This window comes from Zonotrichia albicollis, chromosome 18 (genome assembly GCF_047830755.1).
Source record: "Zonotrichia albicollis isolate bZonAlb1 chromosome 18, bZonAlb1.hap1, whole genome shotgun sequence".
Taxonomy (NCBI): Eukaryota; Metazoa; Chordata; class Aves; order Passeriformes; family Passerellidae; genus Zonotrichia; species Zonotrichia albicollis.
In genome coordinates this window covers 2,397,275-2,423,041 of record NC_133836.1, presented here as the reverse complement: position 1 = coordinate 2,423,041, position 25,767 = coordinate 2,397,275, and the positions used below count along the sequence as shown (strand labels likewise).

Here is a 25,767-nt window from a genome sequence, read left to right as displayed (position 1 = left end):
TTTGACCATAAAAAGAGAACAACCTGGAAATTTTGTACTAGCATGCCATTTCCTTTTTCAGCCATGGAAAGAATTTGAATAAATCCCAATTTCCCTGCTCACAGGGGTGTGGAGCTGCCTGTCCAGAGCAAGTGGAAAGCACAGGCCTGTAACACACGTGCTGGCAGAGAATTAAGAGGACGATTGCACTCTAAGCTCCTCCAGCAACTTAATCTAAATATTAAACTTAATTCCTTGAGCGGTCTAATTACAGCCCTTACTGCTGCTCAAGTGATCCCTGAATGGGATATTACTCCTATTATTAGCATTTATTACAGGATAGATATTCGATATTACTGTATTTGTCACTACCTTTACCAGGGAATGAGGCTGAGTGGGAAGCGGGAGACAAGGAATCTTCTGGGGCTCGGGTTCCGCCCACTGCGCTGTGAGGAAATGTGTGTGTGTGTGAGGATGGGAAGCGCTTCTGAGGAACTCTGCTGGCTGTTGACTCACATCCTGAGCCCCGGCAGTTCCCATGGCACCGACCCCTCAGGATGAGCTGAGGGAGCCTCGGCCCTGCCCTCGGCCCTGCCCACAGCCCCGCAGGCTCCGCGGGCCGAGGGGCACCCAGAGCTCCCTCCTGGGGACGGGGCCCTGTCAGCTGCACATCCACATGCCAAGGCTTTGACTCACGGGCCAAAACCCCACCGGATTTAGGGACAGACTTTTCAACCCAGCCGTGCTGACTGCAGAGGACAAACCGTGCGTACACAGGCTCGCAGGAGAGCAGCTGCTTTTACTCTTAGCAACCTCCTGCAAGTATTGCAACAGAGGTGCTCAAGGCTCATTTTTGTTAATTCCCCTTCCCAGGCCTGTTAGGAGCATGCCAGGGATTCCCTGGGCCCTGGATCCCAGGCAGAGCTGTCTCCATCTCAGTTTTATTACTGAGTAATTAAAAAGGCAAAAAGCGTGTGGATAGCGCCCGTGCCGTTTGGATGACTCACTCCTCTTCCCTTAGATTGCTCCAATAAATCCCTCACTTGTTGTAAATGCTACGTAAGTTAATAAATAGTGACACTTAAACTAAGTTGGCCCTTCCCTTTCCCAGCAGGAGACGCACATTTATCCCAACTCACACATGTCCCAGCCATTTCAGCTGCTGCTGGGCAGCTCAGCACACTAACACACCCCTCTCTACCCCACATTTGAGATCCATGCCTAAACACTCATGGGAGAACTCTTCTGGAACATGATACCATCAATTTTGGGAGGTAGAATTTCAGCTGAGCATCAGCTTTGCAAAACTGGGGTGTCATCTTTTAACAACTGCATTTCCCAACTTCATCAGCAAATATTGCACCTCTCACTTCCATCAGACAAGCAAGGAGGAGAGTCCATCTGTTGTCAATAGAGATGGAGCCCTTCAGGCTTAAATTTGCATAAAGTAGAATATATAAAATGAGTACAGTGGAACAAAGCTTCTTCACACACACATGCACAGAGAAAAAAAATATAACAGTGTTCTCTTTATACAGATAATCAAAATTATTTTGAGAATTCTGGAATCAACACTGATTAATTTTGACACCTGAAGTACCTTGCTGCATTCACTGTTGGTATTTCTTGGAATGGGAGAATGAGGAGTTAATAAAAGCAAATTTGGGTCTCTTCAGGCCCAGACAGGGCAATTAATCATACCTCTTACTGATTAAAAAACAAATTAGAAAAATAATCAGTCACAGTGAATCATTAGGACACACCCACAGTCCAGTTAGTACTGCTGGATTTCACGCACACTCATTTGCACCAAATAAAATACAGCCCCTAGGGCTAAGACTGTTCAAGATCCCCTGTTCTCAAACAGCTCAGACTGCACCTGCAATGGTGCTGCATTAATGTAAGAGTCTGCTGGGTGATGCTGGAAGAAGCTGCACGTCATGGTTAGAAAGGAAAAGACTTCAAAGCAAAAGTCTCAGCCTTTTTCCTGCTCACCCCCCGCCCTTCATGCCTTCCGTTCTCTTACCCCACCATTTCAGGGAAGAAACGATGGTGATTTAGGCTCCACATACCATGTGCATCAAAGAATTCATCATCTGAGCTGTCATCTGAATCCCTGGCAATGCTCTGCATCCTCCACTCGGAGATACTATGGCGCGAGGGACTTGCTGGAAAAAACAAAAAAGCTTTATGCGAAACGCTACATCCACAAGACAGAGAGTTCCCAACATGATCTTTGCTGGAGGAAGAATCATGTGTTCTCCAAGAAAATTCACTGCTGCAATATTAAAAAACACAAAACCCCGATGATGCTGGTGTGATGTCAGTGTACTGCTTTACAGATCCTGTTTGTTTACTGTTGGTAGAACCTGCCAGCAAGATGCTACATTAAAGCAAAGCTGCTTGGATCACTCTTCTGCTATTTTGAATGGCAGCTATTTATAATTGTTAGTAGGACGTGCAAAATCAGCTGGGTTTTAAAGTTTGCAATTAGGAAGGAAGCAGGCTGATTGGAAGCTCTCTCTGTGCCTCTCATCAGCACACAAGCCATGCCTCTGCTCCGCTAACTTTCGGGTGGGTAGCTCAGCAGAGCAGCCTGGAGAGGAATAATCTGTTTTCTGGAAGGAAATTGCTTCCACACAAATTGGATTAGAGATCTGTTTAAACTTTAAACTTGAATGATTTAAACAACATGCTATCTGACTACTTCAAAGGAAGCTGTCGGAGCAGCGGTCCTGACAGAGCAAGGAGAAACCCCAAAGTCCTTTTAGTGCTGTTTGCCCTCCTGTTCCCACACCTACCTACTCCCTTTCACTTTCGCCTCCAGAGCTCTCTGAGCTAAATATAAGCACATTATGGCTTCTTCTTTTCTTTTTTTCAGATATAATTTAGCAGCCATCCAGCCCGAGCACTTCTCGGCTGAAGTTGTCTCAGAACAGCCGCCTGCTGAGGGGAGCGCTGTCCAGAGAGCGATGGGAGAGAGGGTTTGTCCCCTCGTGCCTGTGACACAGAGCACACAAAGCACTCACAGCAGCCACCTCACCCAGCAAAAACCTGAGGAGACTGACAAGTTCTCATTTAGCATGTACAAGAGCCTGAAAGGCTCCGGTTACTGTGACAGCCGCACGAGCCGTTTCGCGCTATTGTTCCAACAGAGTTGAATATAGAAGTAAAATTCTCCTTATCTCCCACTCGGCTGTCACATGAACAAGGATGGAGACCCTGTGCAGAGCCAGGTAATCACAGCTCAGCAGCCCCAGCACCCACCCTGCGAGCAGCCAGCGAGGAGGTGGCGGAGCAGAGCTCATTCACGCCCCAGTGACGTCAAGGCACTCGCATAATAGTCGCTAAAAATAGAGCACCTAATAACACATGGGAGGGCAGCAAGGGTCCTGCCATCACCAGGGGTCTCGCTCGGCTGGTGGAGAGAAGGAAAAGCTTTGGAGAAAAGGCGTTTTTTCAGCTGGAGGTGGCGGTGCGTCGCGACAGCCCTCCTTGCTTCCATATGGTAATGTGCTGCCAGCATGAAGGAGGATTAAAATATCTGTGTGACGTACTTCCCAGCACATCACAATTAATTTCTTTCATTACTTTTCCTTGTAAAAGCTGAGACATTCTGCAGTTGAAAAGAAATTCATGCTCTGCTCCCAGTGAAAACCTTCAAGTGAAATTCTGAGAGGTCTGAAAACTCCAGCTCCCAGTGAACATGGCAGCAGTGGAAGAGGGGGTTTGTGCAAAGAGCATAATGGGACATGGGTGCATCAATATAAATTCCTAGTGCAGGCAAAGTAGCCAGTATTTTTATCTTTATGCAGTGATTTATGAAGCATCTGGTAGGTTCTTCCCTGGGGCTCACTCGAGTGAGTCATCGCAAGGTAAAACTACTGCTCCTCTCTCATTCACCCCGCGATGAAATCAGTGATGGAGTGGGAAATAAAAATGGAGACTCAGCTCCCAATATTTAGAGCATATGATAGATGGAGAAGCTTCACTCACCCAGATGTTCCTTCCACCATCACTGGAAGAAATGCTGCCCCTTGGGGTTTTCATGAGGTTTTTCTCCCTCCTGCAGTGAGAGCTGCAATTTCCCTGCTCCCTGCAGCACTTGGCTAATCAGAGAGGGAACTGCTGAGGGTTTGAACCTTGTGGCTGTAACTCACCAGGGAGTCACCCCTCTGTACAGAACAGTCCAAAGAAGGGAAGTACAGCAAAACCAGGTGAGTCCCAAGGGAGAGGTGAGTAACGAAATCCAAGCTCAAAGCTGAGTCTTTACAGGGTATCCACAGCAGAGCTTTAACATAGAAATCCTGAAAGCTTCCTGAATGGTGTTTCAAAGGCAATGTACAGTCCCACCAAATCCCAGGGTGAGGTTTTGTCTCCAAGCAGCTGCTGCACACCATCACCAGGGGAAGGCAGCAGCCTCCATGCACCTTTGGGGGTTCCTGCCTTAATCTCCCCAGTAGCTGATGAGATGTTTCACTGTGCGCAGCCCCATGGAGCCAAACATACCTCCTGGAATGACAGGGTTCTTGTGGCACAGAAGGTACCTCTGTGACACAGGTATCAATGATAAGCAGATATCCAGAAGGGAACACCATGGAAGGGCCTGAGAAAGCCACCAGTGGCTCCTGAGTAACAGGGACTAACTCTGTGCTGCTGGCTGTCTTTTGAGCCCCAGTGCTGCCAGCCAGCTCCTGCCTGCTTCTCTGTGGTGTTTTTACAGATTCTGTGCTTTTGACACTGGCAACTCTGCCATGTGACACTGAGTCACAGTTATGGGATGAATAGAAACCTTCCCAAACCCAAACCAGGTCACCTGAGAAGACTGAGCCTGCAGCACCACCAAAGAAGGCCTCTGAGCTAACAGGACTCATGGGACTAACACACATTATCCCAAAGGCACCTGCCACAAGGAGACATGGCCCAATCCCCAAAAATCCCAACCTCCATGAGTTCAGAAGAGCAAGTCACTGGCAGCACCTTACCTCCCCTCTTTGAAGAGCGTGAGGACTTGGAGGAGGTGGACCATTGCTTGGTGAGGGACCTGCCCGAGGCCGCGTCGCTGTTGGCAGAGGCGTCCTCGGCGTCTGCAGGTGACCCCGTGCTGGGCTCCACGTCCTTCTCCCCAGCAGTGTCCTTGGCACCGTGCTGCTCTGGGTCATTCTCACCACAGAACTGGGCCATCTTCTGGGCCAGCATCAGCTGGGCCTCCTTCTCCAGCTGCCGGATGTCCTCGATGGTGAGCCCGTACCACTCATCCTGCCAGCACCAGGCCTGCCGGTGGGCCCGGACCATCACCTTCCTCAGGCCTGCAAAGCCAAAACGTCCCTGTCACCAGAGCCACAAACTGCAGCAACCAAGGTGCTCCCCTCCCAAAGCCTCTCAGCACCACGGCAGGGACACTACAGAGACATCAGCCTGCAGTGCTGCAGTGCAGGACCTTCACACAGTCAGGGTGGCAACCTGGCCACTTCATCTCCTTAATTCTTCCTAATCAACCTGAAATCACTGAAATCAACCAGTCTTGTGTCACTGGAAGGGGAAAGGGATTTTACCTTGGAAAGGGATTTTAACTTGGAAAGGGATTTTACCTTGGAAAGGGATTTTAAACTTGGAAAGGGATTTTAAACTTTTAACTTGGAAAGGGATTGCCTGATTTTGGATGGAAGAATTTGCCTGCCTGCTCCACCAAGGAGGAACCACACACAGACCACAGTTTCAACTCCCTGAAGTTCTAGAAGTTGCAACATTTGGATCCTGGCTTCAAAGTGAAATATATTACCAAGTAATAAATAATAGAAAATAGAAAAAAAAGAAAAAAAGCTACTGATTTTTTGTTGGCTTTTTTTTTAAATCCTGGAGAGTTTCAAATCATTCCTTGATGGATGCTCCACAGCCCTCCCCAATTGTTACATTACAGAAGCACATCCCACATTCCTGTCCTTGGAAACCTGCTTTCTGCACCTGGTTTCTATGTATCAGTGAAACAGCATCACAAATTGGAGCTTCTGAGATAATGGGATAAAAAGCAAAGTAAGGGAGGGAATAAAGATGCTTTATTTTGCAGATACCATCTGTCTTCTGCTGCAAGAGAAAAATGGAGTGGGTAAAGCCAATTTAAAATATTTCAATGTATCACATATCTGAAAGGAAGAGCAGCCTCAGTATCAACACACAATGCACCTGAACAGGCAACAGATACTCTCCCTAAGACTTGGACTCACTCACTAACATCATCATCCCCAAGACTTTTAAAACATAAAAGAGTCACTCAGGATTTTCACCAATATTATTCCTTAAAAGCTCACAACAGGTCAAAACTCCAAACTGCTATTTATTCTTGATGGGATCACACAGCAGTAATGATGCTTTCAAAGCTTCTCTAAATACTGACCAACTGATCCTCAGGAGTTTTTTTTTCTGATAATAAACAATCAATTAATATTGCCCCCTATTTAATTACTGGGAAACTGAGGCAGAGATGGGCTGAAGGACAAACCAAAAGCCCCAGTGGGATTATGAGAGCAATCAACAGGCTACATTAGAATCATTTAGGTTTTGGGAGCTGCAGATTGAGCTCTCTAAGCACCACCATGAGCAAAGCCATCCCTCACAAGGCACTCTCCATCTCCAGGAGCATGGCCAAGGGGATGGTCCCACCATGAGCAGGGTTTCTGAGGTGCTGCCAGCATCAGGAGCTTCCCTGCTGTACAGAAAACCTTGGATCCCACCACTGCCACAGCTTCTGTGATGTTCTGCCTAAAGATCCAGTTTGTTTCCAGCAATCATTTTTGTTTGTTTGTTTTCTTAAACACATAAAAAGAATGGTTTTATATCTTTATCTCCTTCCAGATCTGAGCACTTTATTGTGTGTTCTGCTCTCTGGTCAGTCCTCAATGCCACCAGTGCTGCCAAGCCAGGCTGCCAGGAGGAAATGGCCACTGAGATCAGCAGCTAATGCCACGGACCAGCTCAACCTGAACTTCATTTACACAGTAAGATTAAACCTATCAATATTTGATGTATTTTGCTGACTGACTTTCAGAAGGGAGAGGCAAGTTTGAGCCAGCAGAGTGTGACCTTCTGGGGCAGAGTGACAGCCTTCAGCACCTTAATTCTGTTCAACCTGAGCTGAGACTCAGAGTTATTTCCCCTGCCAGATTACTTTTTGCAGAACTACAGGAGAACGTTTTAGCCTCTTCACCTCCTGTTATGATTGACAACCAGCAGAGCTTAAAAACCAAGATTAAATTTACATCACACCCACACTGAAAGCCAAGAAAACATTTCTCTTGCTGTCCCCACCACCCTTTGGACTTCCACACCCACAGTGTCCAATTCCACCTTGCCTGGAACACCTTGAAGAGAGACAGTGATCAGACACACAAGTGAATGCTGCTCTTATCCCACAGCTTCCCCTGTTCAAGGGCTCAGCAGGCTCCACTCCTGCTCCTGAATCCAGCCTTGATGTATCAGTGCCCCAACTCCTCAGAAATTCTCTGTGCAGAGGCACAGATGCCACCAACCACGTATCTGTGTTTTAATGGACTAACATCACAGGGAACATGAAAACCACCTGGGGGTAAAAAAAAGTCTCTTGAAGTTCCTCTCTGCCTTCTTAGATCTCAGACATCACCTGCACTGCTTCCTGCCAACCCACAGACCTCCCCATGTGCCCTGCTCACATCCCTTTGATTAGACATCCCAAACCACCCTCCCTTAAAGCTCTGCTCCTTTGAAAATGGGATGGCACCACAGGGCTTCAGAGCTGCTGTGCCTCTCCCCCTCCAGGTTAGTTAAGAAGTCCAAAAACGAGATTACTTTCCCAGCATTTGGCCTTCACCTGGGATGTGCCAGCTGCATTTCTCTTTCTTAAACACAAGGAGAAAACCTGGGGGAGAATGAGGCTGTGCAGGTACAAAAGAAATGGAAAAATAAAAGTCATGGCTTGTAGAAAAGGCTTCAGTGCAGGGCAGAGAACCTGAGGGGCTCCTCTGTGCACAGCAGTGGGCACTGAACTCCTGCCCAGCCTCCCAGCAGAGACCCAGGGAACACAACCCAGCTACAGGGAGCCAGGATCCAGCCACAAATGACTGACCTCACCTGTCCAGACACTGCTGCTCTCCCCGTGCAATGGAAAAAAAAAATAAATCTCAAAGCATTTTTGTATCAAAATCCTAGAGAAAAACAAGTTTTTTATTGGAAAGTGAAAAGGAGGGGAGACACCAGACCCAGGAAAGAGAGTAATTGGGAAAAACTCTCTCTGGAGCAGATGCCCATCAGCAGAGTGCTGAGGGAATCTGTGGCCCAGCTGGCTTTCCTTTTTCTCCCTGGAAGGAGAGAAGGTGTAAATGTGTCCTACTCAGCCACAGAAGTCCCTGTCACACACTGGCCCAGCTGCAGCACAGTTGGAAGTTTGCCTTGCCAGCAGGTTTTCCCCCTCCACCAACACGCCCCAAGCTTATCTGAGCCTCCTTCCCCAGAATCAGAGGAAAACCCCACAGCCTCATCAGGCGCCTCACTGAAGTCACCCAGAAAAAATGGGAAGAGGTTTTTTGACAAGGATGCGGCTACCAGCTGGTTATCAGTCATTAAGTAGACTATCATTTCTCCAGAGTGCAATGCTTTGTTAAAAAAAACAAACAAACAATAACACCACACATGCACAAATGTGCAGGCTGAGTTCAGAGCGCCCGTCATCATGTGTTGATTTAATTATTGTAACATTTCCCACTGTGCTGTGCAGAAAGATCATCTGTGAAGAGCTGAGCGGGGTGCAAACATTTAAATCATTTGATTTCCAGCTCACCACCTCAGCAACTCAGAGGCTGGTTGAATCCTTGAGGTGCTGACTGCTGTAAATGATTTGTGGTGCTGGACTCCATCATACAAAAGGCAGTGTAAATGACCATTAGAGAAGCCAGGGCAGAGAGGTGCCTGCATGTGAAATTTAAAAACCTTGGGTCTGTAGTTCTGGACTTGTTTTCCAAGGTGAAATTAAAGTAGTAAATGTAATAACAACTCAACAGAAATAAATCACAAAACCCACCAACAAATTCTGCCCCTAATGCCCTCAATATCCAAACAAAGCAACTGTTCAGATTCCCATTGCCTCTCTACCCAGAAGCAACCTCCAAATAATTTTATAATTCACAATTTCCTGACAGCAAACACAGGATGCCTGATTGTGCACGTGCAACACCATTTTCCTGACAGTCCCAAGAGATCCCTTAACCTGGCCAGTTCAATCCAACCCAAGGCCACCTGCAGCCACACCTGTTTGCTTCCCTGCTCAGAACCCTCACAAGGAAAGCCCGTGGTCACATCCCCATCGTGCCAACAGCAACCTGCCTCCCCTTGCAAAGACAAAGCTCCATCTCTGGGATCCAGTGGGCAGTGCTTGAACTGACTCATCTGAGTGCTTTAGTGAAGCCAAAGTTCTGCAAAAGAGCTTTCAAAAACCACTTCACCACAGTGCAGCAATTTGGGCATATTTAGCCTAGGACACAGTGGCTTAGACAAAGCTCCAGTTACTGGGATGGAACACACTTTGCCACAGTATATAATTAATAACCCATACACAGTCAACACACTTGTTTAACAACAAAAGACTCAGAGCCCACATGCACCATTAGGAAGCAAGTGGGAGCAGAACATTATGCAGTGCCAGTCCAATTAAACTTAAAATCTATGGGAAAGGAGTAAAAAAGCATACAAATATTACAGCCAAGCAGACTAATAGCCCACAATCACAATTTTAGTCTGTGTCTCAGGCTGTCAAAGCACTGAGTAACTGTCCAATTAGTCATGGGGAGGAATGGCTGCTGCACTCAGTGAGAGTGAGAACGTTTCAACACCGGCCCCCAGAGTTCCTCCCTCTGTGCTCAGCAGCCCTTCCCCACTGCACAAGCCATCCATCACTCACCTCACACCTGCTCTTTTCCAACCCATTCTCTAATTTTAGTTTGCTCCACTTAGCGCTGCTCCCCATTGGGCAGTTTGGATCTTGCTGTTTGTATCCTTGCTGCCTCGGTGACCCTGCACAGGATGGGCTAATTCCCCAGGAAATAAAGTTTCTCCAGCTGGGAACACACGAACCAGGAGGAAAATGCCAAGGGAGAAGGGGCTGACCCACCACAACAACTCTGGCTCCTGGGAACCTGGCTCACCATCAGGTGCACAAAGGTCTCCAGGTGCACCAGCTGAAAGCTCCAGACAAGGATCTGCACCTCAGCCTGGTCAGTCCTGTTGTACCCTCATCTCTCCAACTTAAACACCCTCATGCATTGTGGCTTTGGTACAAATGCTGTGGCACTTTGCCCACTCATGGCTTCCCCACAGCTGTCCCAGGGCAGGGGGAGGCCACACAGCTCCTGCAGATACCCCAAGCTTTTACTTTCGCTTTTCACTCTACTTCATCTTGCCTAAAAGACTTCCCTGATTTTATGCATCTTAACTACTTTGAAAAACACTATTTGCCATCTTTATAACAGGCTGGAAAAGCTTTTGAAAGGCAGACAATGAGCTGGCTCTGCTCTGTGCAAAGCCTCAATCAAGAGGGAAATGGCAGGCAATCTTTCACAGAATACAAAAGCAATATTTCTAAGGGACCACAGTTAATCTATGCCAAACACCTCTGAACTGGAAGAGTCATGTGCTCCTTTTTCATTTAACAGATACAATGGAGTTGTTATTCTGCCTCTCTGTTTTCCAGCATACACTAAATTAACCCATGTCACCGAAACACCAAGGGAGTTCAGTGCAGAGAGGTGCTTGTAACACAGCCCACAGCAGGAAAAGCCTCCATCCCTGCCCAAAGAAAAGCAAAGGAGCTGTAAGAAAACAACCTGTGAGCATTCTGAGAGAGGGGCACGCTATTCTCCACTGCTCTAGCAGTGTTTTTCACATTAGCTCTCAGGAGCAATGTGACTACAAAGAGCTTGAAATTTACTTATGCTAGAATCAGGCAGTTCATGAAGACTTGCACATCAAAAGCAGAATCACAGAGGTCATGCAGGAGGATTTACAGTGCACTGGAAGGGGGCAGCATCCTCTACACATCCTTTTTTTTTGCATTTTCTTTGCCAGAGGACAGCCAGAGCTCTGCCTTTCAGATGAGAATGCTCCTTTAAAACACTATTTAGGTTTTCCACTTGGCCATAGAACCAGTCATTTGTGGCAAGGCTCAGAAACCGTATCGGGTGTTTTATAGATTTTCTGCAAAAAATAAATTACTGCCAGCACTGCCAGCACCTGTCCTGTCTCCACTTAGTTACTCCCAGACACATCCAATTCCTCCTTAAAAGCCCTGACCTAACAATGATGCATCCATCAAAGAAGGACACTTAGTCACAACTCAGAGCCACACAGAGACCCACCAGCCCTGTCACAAGGCAGGTAGAAACTAGGGATGCTCCAGGGAGTGGTTTTCTGGAACCACTCAGGATGATGAAGTGAAGTTTATTTCTTTAGGCAGCCCTTCAGGATGGATTTTGGTCACGATAAAGAAGACTGGCAGAGTTTAAAAATGATCTGGCAAGTTTATCTTGAAAAAAAATTTAAAAAAAGGAGAATGCAAGATGTTGCCTACACAGGACTTGAAACCTTTTCAGTGGGTTCACGTGGTTTGGGTTTGTACATACCACGATTATAAGTGACAGAATAACAGGATTTTTTCTGAGCTGACCCACAGAGTCATCAGACCTGAGAATCTCTTCACAGACATGTCTTGGAATGTGATGCATTGCACAGACCTCACCTTCATGTTTCAATTCAGTGCCAGCATTAAGGAGTGAACTGTGCAAGGGCAGAAATGCTCACCAACATCGTGGATAAAGCGCTCGATTTTCGACTGCATCCCCCAGTATCTGAACTCCACTTTACACAGTTTGTATGCACACATGATGGGGTATTTCCCAGGGTTGTTCTTGTACTCTTGAATCCAATCTTCTGAGAGGGGTCCTCTTTTAGTCTTCACTGATTTATAAAGCTTTGGATCCTCCTCAGCTTTGTATTCATGGGGAGGGATAGGATCTTTAACAATATCAATAGGATCTACAGAAAGAGAACAGAAACTGTTAGACATTTCCTTTTCCTGAGCAAACCACGAAAATATCATTTTTCATGAGTTATTTCTATTTTAGTGAGCACCAGAAGCATTACAGCAATTTAGTTTCTTTTTACTTACACTTAAACAACTGATATTTAAATTGTTTATACACTGCTGCTGGGCAGAGATCAGCTCTGCCAGAGGAACGAGCACACACAGTTCCAGCAAACAGAGGCTTTGCTCCAAAGAGATGTTTTTGCCCACAGTAACTGCACATCCACAGCACTCTGGCAGCTCTGCACGCTCTGTCTTTCCAGCTCCACACAGATCTGTTGCACATTCCACCTTCCAGCTTTTCTGATGGCCCTCAGTGCTGCAGCTGTCTCAGCCCAGACAGTTAAACACACCTGCCCTGCTGTGGCACAGACACTGCCCACCAACATCTCTGGCTCCATCACGGGAGGGCACTGGGAGCTCCTCAGCTGCTATTGTCAGACCAGATGTACTGTGGGAAGCACAAAGTTTAACTCAAGTCCTAATGAATAATCCAACAATGGAGAAGTGGAGGCTGCAGCAGGAGTGGAGTGAATTAACATATCCTAAAGGCCTGCAATGCCCAGAGCTCAGCAGAAGCATCTGGAGTTTGGATTGAAGGGCAGGATCTCACTGCCCCAGCAGTGACAGCTCTGTGTGTGACACCTCCCAGTGCAGCTGTGGGACTCCAGCCTGCTCAGCAATGAAACCCTGGCCAGCCAGGCCCAGCAATGAGGGCAGCTGAAGTGAAGTACAAAAATACTTTTTTAAAATCCTTGTGCCTTTCCTCATTAATTCCTTACGTTAACTCAATCTTCTAAAGACAGCTGAGAAGTGAGTGCTAACTTACATGAGGGCAGGACTAAAAGGAGAGGGAACAAAAATTAAATGCAACTTCATGCTTCAAAAGTGCAGACAGGAATGATTTTCATATACATGAAGGAGCCACACAAATAAACAAGAATATTTTCACAATTATACAGCTATTTTTTCCTCTTCTATGGTTATTTCTACTTATTACCCCCAAATTCATTAGATGTCTGACTTCTCTTGGGAGCTGCATAAATAAGATGGAAAAGCATCAGCTTAAATTTACAGATGGGGGATTCAAATTATTTCCATGGGATTTACATCAAACCTAGGAGAATTCTGGTATCCTCACCCTACTTGATGTAACCCTAACTGCAGTGACAGTGACAGGAGTGTGTTTAGGTAGGATGGACAGACAAATGGACACACCAAGGAAAAAAAGAAAAAGACAAAACCAGGGAAAAGTAGAGGAGAAAGGCTATTTACCTAAAATGGTTTGCCTTTTTTCTGCAGCAGAAAGGTTGAACACGTTGTTGTGGTCTCCTGGGTCAGTTTTGTAGTAGGTCTCAATATCAATAGAGAATTTCTCCACAAAAGGACACGTGTACCTGGGAGCCAGAACAACACAGCTTAGAGTAAATCAGCCTCAAATCCCAGCCAGCCTTCACTCATGTTTTCCTTCAGATATGCTTAAAATACCAACTAGAGATTGTTCTTGAAGAACTTCTTAAGACAGGAGCTCAGCAGTTTTCAGCAAGGAGATAAATTCTGGGCCCACTGTATTAAAAATTTGTGACATGGATCCTGATACAAGGACACTCAGGAAATGCACCCGTGCAAGGAGAAAAGCAAAGCTCCTGCCTGGAACCTATGGCAGAATAAAACACAAACTAGTTCTGTGCAGCACAGGTTTCCTGGCCAACTGATTGACTCATAGGCATTTCAAGAGAAGAGATAAAAACTGACTGGAAGTGAACTTTAATCACTTAAAAGTCAGGCAGCTCCATTATATTCAGTCACTGGCAACAGCCCATATGCACACACAGACTGCCCACCTTCCAAGACTGATGTTACTTGCAGAGACCAACCAAAACAGAACCAGAAAATTTTTCCAGATTTTTCATAAGAATCAAAATACCCATTAAAGCCTTTTTATTGTGTGAGATGTCAAGAAAATCAGATTTGTAAATCTGAAAAAGAGTAAATGCTCTAAAATGGAGTAACTGGCACAAAGGTCTTATTTTTCCAGGGTATGTGAAGCCCTCCTTGACAAAATCAGATGAAACAAGGAGGTCCCAGAGGGCTCCACAGAGCCTCTGGCTCTCTTCCCTCCTCAGGGTGAAAACCATAGGATGTAGGTTTGTTATGTTCTAGTTAAATGACAGGCAGTTCTCAGAAAAGAAGTGCCATGATTATTTATTTATTTATTTATTAAGAAAAGGAAAGAAAAATCCCCTGTACAAATGCATCCTGCCTTCCCTGACAGGATTCAGCATGACATCTGTCCCAGCATCGTGCATTTATAACTTCCCTGAGCTTGCAGAGATCTGCAACGTTAAGCAGATACAAAGCTAAATAAAAACCATTCATGATTGCCCAAGCTTTGACAGACAAAACAGCTCCACATTTTACAGCAGGGAGCCCCAGATTCTCAGGCAGGTGTGCAGTCGGCCAAGGAAACTCCTGACACCAAGCACTGCACGGCAATTTCAGGAGCTGACCCCAGCTGCTCTGAAGGACATCGCTGGAGAGGGAAATGCCCTGCCAGAGGGTGACACCCAGCCCTGTCCTTAGCACAGGGACACAGCTGTGGGCACTGTGCCCATCTTACCTTGTCCTTGTGTAAGGATAAGCGTTCCAGGACTCCTCCTCGACGCGCAGAGCCGCCTTGGGCAGGATGGAGCGGAACCAGCTGGGGATGTGCATGCCAATGTGGTAAACCTTGTGAGTGTACTGCCCACTGCCCCCAGGGCCGTCCACGTAGGGCCTGTTCTCCAGGATCTCCACTCCACTGCCTTCCCCACATGTCTCCTCTCTGCTCTTTTTCTGAAAGGGAAAACAGATCACAAATACATCACAAAAATGCTCATTTTCCAGGGCATCGTGCAAGGACCTGGCTCTCAAAGCACCTGGACACTGGGGATGGTTTCTAGGACTGCTTTTGAGCACAGCAGAGCTGTAGCAGCACCCCAGCACTAAGATTACCAAACCTAAAGATTAAAAAGGCCAAATTTACAGACTCATCAGGCCAACATAGAGATTTGATTTATGCAGGACCCCATGCCAATTTCCATTGGGATGCTCAGTTTGAATGGAGCTGTACTGACACCTCAAGTCCTGCTCCTGGAACAGGTAACACATCACACCCCAGCCCCTGGCTCCAGCTCTGAAGCACCCAACAGCACAAACCCCTTTGCATCAGCAGCCAAGGGGAGTCTGTCCATCCTGCACAGCGCTGTGGGGATGTCACACACGCTCCTGACACAGCAGCACCTTCTGGGCACCAGAAGGGTTTCCTCACTGGAAGAGTGGTCAGGTGTTGTGGTGTGTTGCAATGTCCTGTTTTACCTTCTCCCTTCCCCCTCGCCCCTCGCTGAGTGTGCTCTGTCAATCAGGCTAACATACCAGCACGGTGTCGTGTGATAGGTGTCCCTAGTCCCTTGAGACCCTGCCCCTTCACCTGGTTGGTGGCTCACCTGTCCCCTCCCCTTCCCCTGTCCTGAGCTTAAAATGTGAATGAGACCATGTGGCCTCATTCTGTTAGCAGCAGTGGCCCGGTGCAGACATCTCTGTACCCACGGAATAAACATCTGGCAACCTTCTAGCAGAATCCACTCCCTTTCTCTCCACCATCGCCAGAAGCTCTCTCTTCTGAGGAAACGGAGTCCTGACAAGCCTGGATTTGCCCCGCTGCACTCTCCAGCAGCCAAGGTATCTCTGGGGTAAAACACTGCAGTGCTGCCTTTGGCCCAGCAGCGAGGGTCAGAACTGGCCCAGGCACCATCTAACTGGTTATATTGGGATTCTTATTCCAATAGTCAGGCACTGGAGCCACCACCCCTGGAGGTGCTCAAGAAATGGCTGCACGTGGCTCTCTGTGCTCTGGTTGAGTTGAGAAGCTGGGAATTGGTCACAGGCTGGACCTGATGATCCCAGAGGTCCTTTCCAAGCTCAGTGATTCCGTGATCACAGTGACAAAGACCATGCTGTGACCTACACCCACAGCGTCTGGGGGTTTGCTGCGTGTGATCGGGCCCAGCAGAAGCTCTCCAAGAACAGCTTGGAGACTTTGCTCTGCTAATTAAGATATTTGGAAGAAACAACCCAAGTTTGCCAGAACGATCACTGCACCCCCTGGCAGCCTCCGCATTTTGGCTTATTTGTAGGGCTGTCCTTCAGAGAAAACCTGGCAAAAATTCCCTCAATAAAAAATACTAATTCCAGTGCTTCTAAGATGAGCTAGAGACAAACCAAATATTTATTAATTTCTCATACATTTCAGCAGATTGGATGATGTATAACCTTCATCATTTCCAAACAAGAAATTCATTCTGTTAGCATTTTGAGATTATTGTTTGTATTTGAGAGCATTTTGAGAGCACAGTACTTTGGGAGATAAGGGGGCAAAAAAGGAATTTTATACCAAGAATCAACTGTGAAATGCAACACAATAACAACTCCTCATTTTTGGCATACAAACAATTCAAAGGATAACATGGTTTAACAGAAAATTATTAATAAGATGCAAGAGATCAACTTCTTATCTTTTGAGGACAGGATGTTAAGCCAACAGAGCTGCTTAGAAGTAAATAGCCCTGTTTATAAAGACCTCTCAAGTGATTTTAAATTTAAACAGCCGTAACTTATAAACCTAAATAACTGACAATCTAAATAATCACTTTTTTCCTGCCCCACAAACTGCAATAGGAAAAAAAAATAGAAAAGCAGAAAAGTATTTTTTTACAGTTTATTTCCAACACTCAGCTGGCAGTTCATTAAAGCACACATCCTCTTCTAACAAACTACTGTCTTTCCGTTCTTATATAAGCACTGACCAAGTCCTGTACAAATATTTATGACAATAACATTAAATAATTTTGATGACCCCAAAATCTGGTTAATTCAAAGGTCTCAGAAAAGGCAATAACCCAGCCAGCACAGTGGAAGTGTCAGACAGAATAACTGCACAGGATCTGCTCTGAACAGTTGATAGAAATTATAGAGATTTCAAGTTTTATTATATGGCAGAAGCACATGGAAATCATAAGCAGAAGGAAGATGAGTTTTCTTCATGCCAGGTTATTCAAAACTCCATTCTAAACTGCACAGTTAGAGCAATTCCAGGAAATTCTGCAAGCCCTCATTTGGGACCAAAATCCACGGTGGGGTTTTACTCACTAATTTCCCATTTCACTTTTCCCTGTTCAGCTGGTTTTAACAAAAACTTCTCTGCATGGAGATGAGCTGCCTGATTCTCTCCCTACAGCTGGAACCCTGAAGAACCCACAGCACTGATCAATTTTTGCTGTACATGAATAATTCCATCAGCAGCTTCTCCACACAGCCTGGAACCTGATGGTGGGAGAGGCAAGGGTGCCACAGTGTCACTGTCACAACTCACTGGGAGAGAAGGAAGGAAGGAAAAACCAAGTTCACTGAGACTCTCTGTGAAAGTCAGTTCACATCCCACTTCTGAATTGTGGTTACTTTATTCACTTCTGTGCAGCTGCAGCAGACTGCAAACCCTATTCTGGGAGCAGGGTGTGCTTCCTCCTCCAGCCTTTCCAGAGGACCAACTCCAGCCCACAGCCTTTGTCACCCAGTTACAAACCCTCAGCAAATTCTGGCCCTTCACATCCCTCCCACTTGTCACTTATCTACGTAAGATATGACGAGGACAGCGGGACCATTTTCTCAGATGAATGTGAAATAAGAGCTGTAGCTCTGCTGACAGGAAAAAAAAAATCCCAAGATTATATCCCAAACTATCTTTAGAGCCAGGACTTTTGAGTCAGGCCAAATTTATACTCATAACACACCACACTGCTGGGAAGGATAGTATGATCAAAGAGAAACTCCCCAGGAGAAACCCACACAAAGCTGCTTCCCAGCCCTCCAGGCTCTCACACTTAGCAGTTGGCTTGTTGAGAAGACAACGAGCTGCAGTGAAGGAAGGAAGGGCCAAGAGTCAGAGAGATGGTGAACAGCTACTGACCAGTCAGAAAGACAAAGACAAAATCTGTTTCTCATATAATAAAAATAAAGACTTTAGCCACACGCACTTGAGAGACCAGGATGGTACTCTGGGCACAAGTGGTGCTGTGAAAGTGAAGCACTTGTGGGAGTGAAGAGCAATTTGCTCTGCAGCCCTGCAGCCTCTTCATGCCTACTGTGCCTGAGCCACAGCCTGGAGAGGGCTTCTCACAAGGAAATGGTCTGTAAACAACAATTAAAAATAACCCTCAATTAGGAAAACATTTGGCTTGAGAAGTGTGTGGCAGGACCTCTCCAAGGAATATCTGCTGGAGGTGCTGATGTGCAGGCACTTGAGGGTCAGTCTCAGAGGTTTCAGCCTCAGACAGAAGTAGAGACTTTATTAGGAGATTGCCTGGGTCATTGCTACTCACTACTGCCACAGGAATGGTCCCAACAAAAATCAAAGAGCAGCTGACAGCCTCCATGTGCAGGTTATCTAACCCACAAGCACAGTAAACCATCTTATATTGTATTACAAGAGGAAATCCAGGCATCCCTTTCCAAGTCCCCCTCTCCTGCTGATGACACTCCATGTTCCCCACAGCCCCATCAATAGCTTTTCAGGACAGATGGTGACACAGATCCCTTCTAGCTAAAGTAATAGCATTAAATTACTCATAACAGGGAACCCAGAGAAGCAGATGCACCATGATTAGCAAGAATGCCAGTTACTTAAAGGCTTCTATTAAAATAAATCTCTTGGCACAGCAGCATAGCATGGGACACAGCACATGACCTCAGCACAACAATCACAGATGAATAATTCCCATGAATATCACTTAACCACTGGGCCAGCCTAACCCCATTTATCATCTGCTCTCAACAGCAGACAAACAGCTGTAAACAGAGCCTTCCACAGGCAGGTTCATCAGTTCTCAGATCTTCCATCTCCTTTCCCAGTTAGAAATGTGTCTCCCAACCAGCAAAGCCTTAATCCAGCAAATGACCTGGCCCAGGTGAACAGAACCAGGTGACTCAGTGCAATGTGTTTGTTTTTCTAGTGGGACAAAGCTCCATAAAGGAATGGCAACAGAAACCTTCACAGCCCAAGGAGTCTCAGCAGAGCTGAAGGAACAGCATTCCCAGAACAGGAGTGCATAATGCTGGGTCAGTTAAGGATGTGGTTTATTGGATCAGCTGGAGAAACACACAAGTCAGGCTGTGTAAATTACGGTTGCCTTGTAATGTTTTGCTTTTGGGGAATTAGAAGAAAAACAGCTCCATCAACCAACTCAGAACACCAGGAAGAATATTATCTAATCCAGAATCCTCCTTGTGCTCCTGCCCTGGAATCCAGCCCAGGCTGCTCACAGGCTCAGGTCTACAAGCAGAGAATCTCTGCAAAGCCAACAGCAGCACTGCCAACAGCTCAGCTGCTTCAGCTCCTCCTGAAGTTGCCTGTTTTTATTATTTACTCTGAGCACTGCAATGCTCCTGCAGAGAACAGTCAGGACGGGGTAGGCTGCATGGTGATAATGGGTGATCCAGGCATGTTCTAGCTTTCCAAAATAGATTATAACTACACTCTCACCTCGTTTACCACTGATTATGGTTTGCAGTACAACCTCTCAATCTAAACAAGGGAGACAGTGCTCACAAAAGGCTGGGATGCTTCAGCTTCCTGATGTTCTTACTTCCCCTCAGCATGGCAGCCACACAGGGCCACAGGACCCACGAGAGTTCTGTTTGAGATTACTCCAATTATGAAGACTGACAGCAGCATGCTTGACAGACCTATCACCCATGGGTAAGGAAAACACAAATCATTGTCTGGAAACAATAACCACAAGATTTTTTGGGGGTGTTTTTTTCCTCCAGCTTCCATTTGGAAAGGGGGTATTTTGATAGTCTGGACAAAACTCTTCTGGGAGAATGCATTAAAATAACACTGAACTCTCAGGATTTTTTTAGCCCACAAAGACCCAGATAGGGATATGAGAAGTTTCCAGCTGCCTGATGGTTTCGGTTAACAAGGGCTGCAAAGACATCTCTGTAACCACAGAACAAGAACATGACAGCAAATATCCCCAGAGGACCCTGCTAACATACTTGCTCATATTGTTGTGGCAAGGGATGCTGAGAAAACATTCTCTATGACCAATTACAATTTTTTTATTGTTTTGGATGCTAAGGCTACCACAAACACCAATCAAGTCCCCAGAAACAGACCCTTCCTTTGGGAACCAGAGAAAGCATGAAGTGCCTCACACAATCCATCAGACCACAAAAATGCCTCAAGCTGCTCAGCAAGATGACTCCTGCCATCACTGGAGAGCTCTTAAGACCTGTTTTCACCAACCAGACCTGTTCTGTTCAGTTTTGGAAAGAAAGTGTAAAGGCACCCAAGGTATAAACAAAACTTAGGCTGCGGGAGAGGAATAAACTCTTTGCTCCAAATCTCTTCCATATGCTAAGGGAAAAACATTCCCAACTATCTGCAGCTGAACATTATTTAGGCTGAGGGATATTTCACTCCTACAATTGATTTTCCAAAGTGGTGTCCTCCCACCATCAAGAGGCTTCCTTACCATGGTCCAGCAGCAGCCATCCTCATTTTTACCTGCAGGCCCCAGGTACTGAGGAGGTACCAGTGACACTGTGGATGGGACCTTGCACGTTGCAAACTTTAACAGAACAGCTGGGAGAGGTTATGAGAAAAGCAGCCTGTTAGTCTCAGCCATGTAATTTGGGCTATTGTGGCAGTATCAGCAGTCAAACACCACAAACAAAATACAACAGCACATTCCAGCCATAGCTGCCAGAATTAAACAGCACCAAAAACCAGAAAGCCAATGATGAGCACACTGGGAAGCACCAAAAGGTGCTGTAGGGAATGCTGGGTTTATTCTGAAGGGTTTTCCCAGCCCAGGATGCTGCGCTGGCGGCACGGCCAGGCAGGGAGTGCCTGCTGGGGGTGAACCCGCGGTGCCTCAGCGCCGGTGCTGCGCAATGACTCAGCTCTGGCTTCTGTTCACCACTCCTTCACCAGCATTTCAGCTGACAGCTAATTCATTACCAGCAATCTGCTTTCACCACCAGCAACCTTCTGCCTGCTGATGCAGATATCTGACAGCCCAGGCCCCATTCATGGTCACTATTAACTGCAGGTAACCAACACCTACCTATGAAAACAAAATGCCAGCTTATCCTAAAAGTACCATAGTTTCATACTTTACAACTTGTTCTTTTCTTTTCTTTATGTGTGTGTCAGAGACCTGAAACACTCAATTAAAATCATACCACCATAACCAGGGCAATACCTGAGCAAAGACCTTTGTTCAGAGTGAAGGAACAGAGCAAAAAGGATGGAGCTATTCCACTCTTAGGGAAGCCAAAATTCAGAACTTCTTGTCACATCAAAACCAACATAATTTTATCAGTGCACAATGTTCTAAAAGCAAACAGAAAGTTAAAGGAACTAAATTAAAAATAAAAGTCACCCCTACTGTTAGTTATGCAGGAGAGTGCTGAAGTACAACAGCACACACAACTTCAGCTGGCAGAGGCTTTTGTGCCCCAGTCAGAACAGCTGAGTGCCCTCACATTAAAGATCATGGAACCAACAAGAGAGCACCATTTTGAAGAAAGAGAAAGGAACCTGAAGACACAGAGCTGCTGGCAGGGCTACATCCAGTACCCACATCTCTGAATCCCCATTTCAGCACCCTAACCATTTTGTGACAGTGCTCTTTGCAGGAGGAAGGAACCTTAATCAAAATACAGCAAAACAGTCCTCAGACAGGGAAGCTCCTCTACTGTTTTGCAGGAGTTGAGAACAATCTTAATGGTTATATTAGAAAGACAATCTTAAAGGTAGGTAGGGGCTTACCTTTAGCAATGGGAACCCTGTTATCCCAGGGATGGTTTTAACAGAACTTTTGAGCCTGCACTTTGTAAGGTCCAATCAGAAACAACAACAAGTCGGACTGGCAAACCCTCAACCACAAAACTGCTCAGGACAGCAAGGAACTTGTGAGTTTTGCTCTTGTCCCTCAAAGTAAGGCTCACTTTGTCTCATCATGCACAGTAAAGTCAATGGGAAAACAAGTCAAACCACAACAGGATTCCCCACTCTGCCCATCACACCATTCCTGCCCTTCCAGAAGCTCTGGCACCACAGGACCCTGCTTTTGTTTACACCATGAGCACCACGTTATGCATGCAGGCAACTTTAAACTGCATCCTCTGTTTCCATGGCAACGGGAGGGGCTGCATCAGCAATCCCCCAGTTTGGGCCATCCTCACTCCAGCTCCAGCTGCACCGAATCCTGGCTGGGAGCAGCAAAGCAGTGATGTCACCAGTAACCATGGTGCCCACACTGAGCCTCCCCTGTGCCCTTTGTGCTCTGCCATGCATCCTTCACGCGTGACAATTACTGTAATCCAATTAGTGCTGTTAAAAAAAACCAAAACAAAACCCCATGAAGGGCCATGTCAATACTTATTTCTGGAAGGAAGGTTAGTTTGAGTCAACAAGATAACGATCAGAACACGAGGCTTTACAATAGCACTTTGAGCCTCACTGCTCCCAATGCAGGGGAATGACCTGAATCCCTGGGGAGAGGGGAAAGAATCTGCTCCTCATCAACGGCTTCATTAATAAAGGCAACAGAGCAGCTGTTTTAAACACCCCTTTGCAGGTTTGATCAATGGGCTGGGTGATATGCAGTGCTTCATTCCAGCCAGGCACTGCCCTGTCCCCAAACACCGATACCTCACCAGCTGCACATAATTCTGAGAGGAACCATGAAGTAGTTACCCTCTGATAGTAACTATTAAGTAGTTACCCTCTGTTTTCCCAGTCCAGCACTGATCAGCTGCAACTTCCAAGAGGGTTCTTCCCTTTTGGGTCCTTCCCAGCTCTGCAGGGAGATGCCACCTGATCACTCCTGCCTGTGGCACGGATTTTATGGGGAGAATCTTCCCTCAAGTTTACCAAGCAAGAATTTGGACTATCAGACAGGCCTGTAACCACCCTCAATGCTGCCTCCAAGGGGACATCCAGCACAGGAGGAGACCAGGAAGGGTGTTTGTGTCAGAGACAGGCACATGTAGAGCTGCACAAGCAAAGCTGGGCGTGCAGGAGGCCCTGAGGAAGGGACCTCTCACATTACCTGCACTGCCTCTGCACCAGCACTCCTGGCTGCTTTGCTTGTAATGGAACTCACATTTTTTGTAAAAAAGCCCTAAAAGCTGCAGGCAGGCTGGGCTGTCAGCACCAGGCTCGAGCAGAAACACACACAGCATCACTTTGTACAAGTGTTGTAGGCACTGCATTATTTAGAATCAGGGCTAGATATTAATGAAGCTGCTTGGACAAAAACAGGATATTTTGGGGACAATCAATCGTGCAGGGTCATAAAAAATTTACAGCATTAAGAGAACCTTTCTCATGGCCACTCATTAATCACTGTGCCTTACAAAGATGCCCTGTCACAGTCCTTTAGAGTCAGGGCTGGATGTGCCACAGGCACATGAATTAGGGATCACTTTATTATGGGGATACCTCAAACTTGTTTACCCCACATGCCTCATCTTTCAAAATGTCTACTACACTTCCAGCTCAGTATTTCATCTACTCCAAGTATTTCCTTCCATGTCTTTAAACTGATTTTTCACTGCATTAACTATTCCACAGACACTGTCTGTGAGAGTTACTGTCCCTGGTTTAAAGGGAGGCAAAGCAAGTTGCCCATTACTATACTGTGAGTCAGAGACAAAATTTCTACTTGGGCTTCTCTGGATCAAGTCTAATCCTCTGACTACATCCCTTATAATTTAGGAACCCAATGCAATTGTTCACTAACAATGGGCTGTGTGCTAAAGTACCACAGGACTGGCTTAAAGAAATCCCCTTAGTCTTCCTTATACTTAATTCATTACTTGCCTTCAGGTATTTGAAAAAGGGAGAACCTAATCCCAGTCAATATTTTTGTCCTTCTTTCATAAGAATAAAGAAAATACAGAAGGAAAAAGGGTTTTTGGCAGCCAACAAGTTTAGTAGGACTGGCAGTGCTGTGTCCTGTATTAAAATCTGCAAATCTGAAGTTTAAAATTGTTTGTGTTGAGCTTAATTCACCTTTTTTAGAAGAAAGAGAGCACATGAACTATCAAGGCCACATAAAGTTCACTACCGTAAAATCAATCTTTTTTGGAACATGATATGGAATCCCAGACAATGTAAGAATTCAAGTATAATGACTACAAAATAAGAAAAAAGTAAATGCAAAAAGAGTGTTTGCCCCTTCTGTAAGTTTTCCCAAAATAATAACCTGTATGGGGTGTCACTGTCACCTGTGCAAATGAGACCCCGAGTGTGGTACCACCCTTGTCCTCAAAACCAAACATTGGCAGGTGCCTTACTGTTCTCCTCCAGAAGGATCCAAATCCTCATGATCACAAAGAAAAGGTTATGAAAACCAGAGGAAGAAGAGAGCACACAGAAGCCACAGGTTTTAACAGTGCAGCACAGAAATCAGGGGCAAAGCTTCAAACCAGGCTTTGCTTTTAGACTTGTGAGCCTTCCAGGGTCTCTGGAGCTGTCAGCAGCATCACCTGCCTTAAAACTGAAGCACAAATGTCTGTCTGTGCAGATGGCCAAGGCATCTGCATGCAGAACAAAACTAATCAGCCCTCCAGTTTGCAGTGTCCAGAGATGAAGGGTTAGTTTGCTTTCCCCCACTCAATCAATCCTTCACCATCTGCTGAGCCTGCTGGCAACTGCCAAGCAGAGCTGAGGGTTTAAGGGACACGACTTTTGCACCTGGGTATCGCAACAGGGCCTCAAGAATTGCCACCAGCACCAAGCAGAGCTTTCAGTCTGCTCTCAAAGGGGCTTCCTGAGAGCTACATGGAAATGAAGGGGAAAACAGGACAGTGCAGGTGTCTGGAAACTGAGATAATGGACAAACCATGATCCTCCAGAAAGGAGCAAACTGACTCAGGATACTCCATCAGCAGTGAGGACAGGAGAGTACAGCACACTGCAGATGCTTGGAACAGGCTTTGATTTTTCAGGGAAGGCAATAAATGCAAAGCCCTGGAGGACGGTAGAGGAGAGGCTCATGTTAAAACATGAGAGAAGCTCTCAATTCCCAGGACTGTGCCTGAGTTCAGCAGGCAGTGTTGAGCAGATGGGTTATCTCCCATGCAGTGCCTCAAACAGGGCCAGAGGCCTTTCCCAGCCATGGACCCTCAGAGTGATGAATGACAAAGTATTAACGCTATTAACTCCAAAGGATGACGCTGCATCTTAAAATAAGTCTTATCCTCAAAAGGTAATCACAAAGTCCAGCAGAAGAATATTTTTAAAGCACACTATCTTTGGAGGAAGGTCACAAATACCCAGAGAAATCTGTGTAGACAAAATGAGGACCAGAGTTATTTACAAGAGACAAGAAAGCTGCGCACGCTGATATAAAAATAAGTTTTAATAACAAGAGGAATTCTCTTGTCTTATGCAAGGGTCAGAAGGGCAGCGGTCTCTCGGAATCTCATGGCACATGGAAGCACAGTAATGAACGTTATTAAGATGATAAAAGGACTGACCTTTGTCTAATAACATCCCAACAAATGCATCCAGGGCTCGGATTTCAAGCTTTTATGAAACGGAGACTTTACGTTAATGTGTGCATTGTTGC

General features: G+C 46.1%; 1 protein-coding gene across 10 annotated transcripts in view; it reads right to left on the bottom strand.

Annotated features, from left to right (window-relative positions):
* The window catches only part of PITPNM2 (phosphatidylinositol transfer protein membrane associated 2), a 125,505-nt gene that overhangs the window by 33,804 nt on the left and 65,934 nt on the right, over positions 1-25,767 (bottom strand). For 9 of the 10 annotated variants that reach the window (XM_074553976.1, XM_074553972.1, XM_074553979.1 and 6 more), the window contains 5 exons: positions 14,703-14,917; positions 13,358-13,479; positions 11,800-12,033; positions 4,965-5,288; positions 2,052-2,147 (listed from right to left, as the gene is read on the bottom strand). In XM_074553976.1, coding sequence (XP_074410077.1) covers positions 2,052-2,147; positions 4,965-5,288; positions 11,800-12,033; positions 13,358-13,479; positions 14,703-14,917 — 991 coding nt within the window. Of the gene's footprint in view, positions 1-2,051; positions 2,148-2,780; positions 3,214-4,964; positions 5,289-11,799; positions 12,034-13,357; positions 13,480-14,702; positions 14,918-25,767 lie in introns of those variants that run through there. The other variant, XM_074553982.1, reaches the window with a different exon arrangement.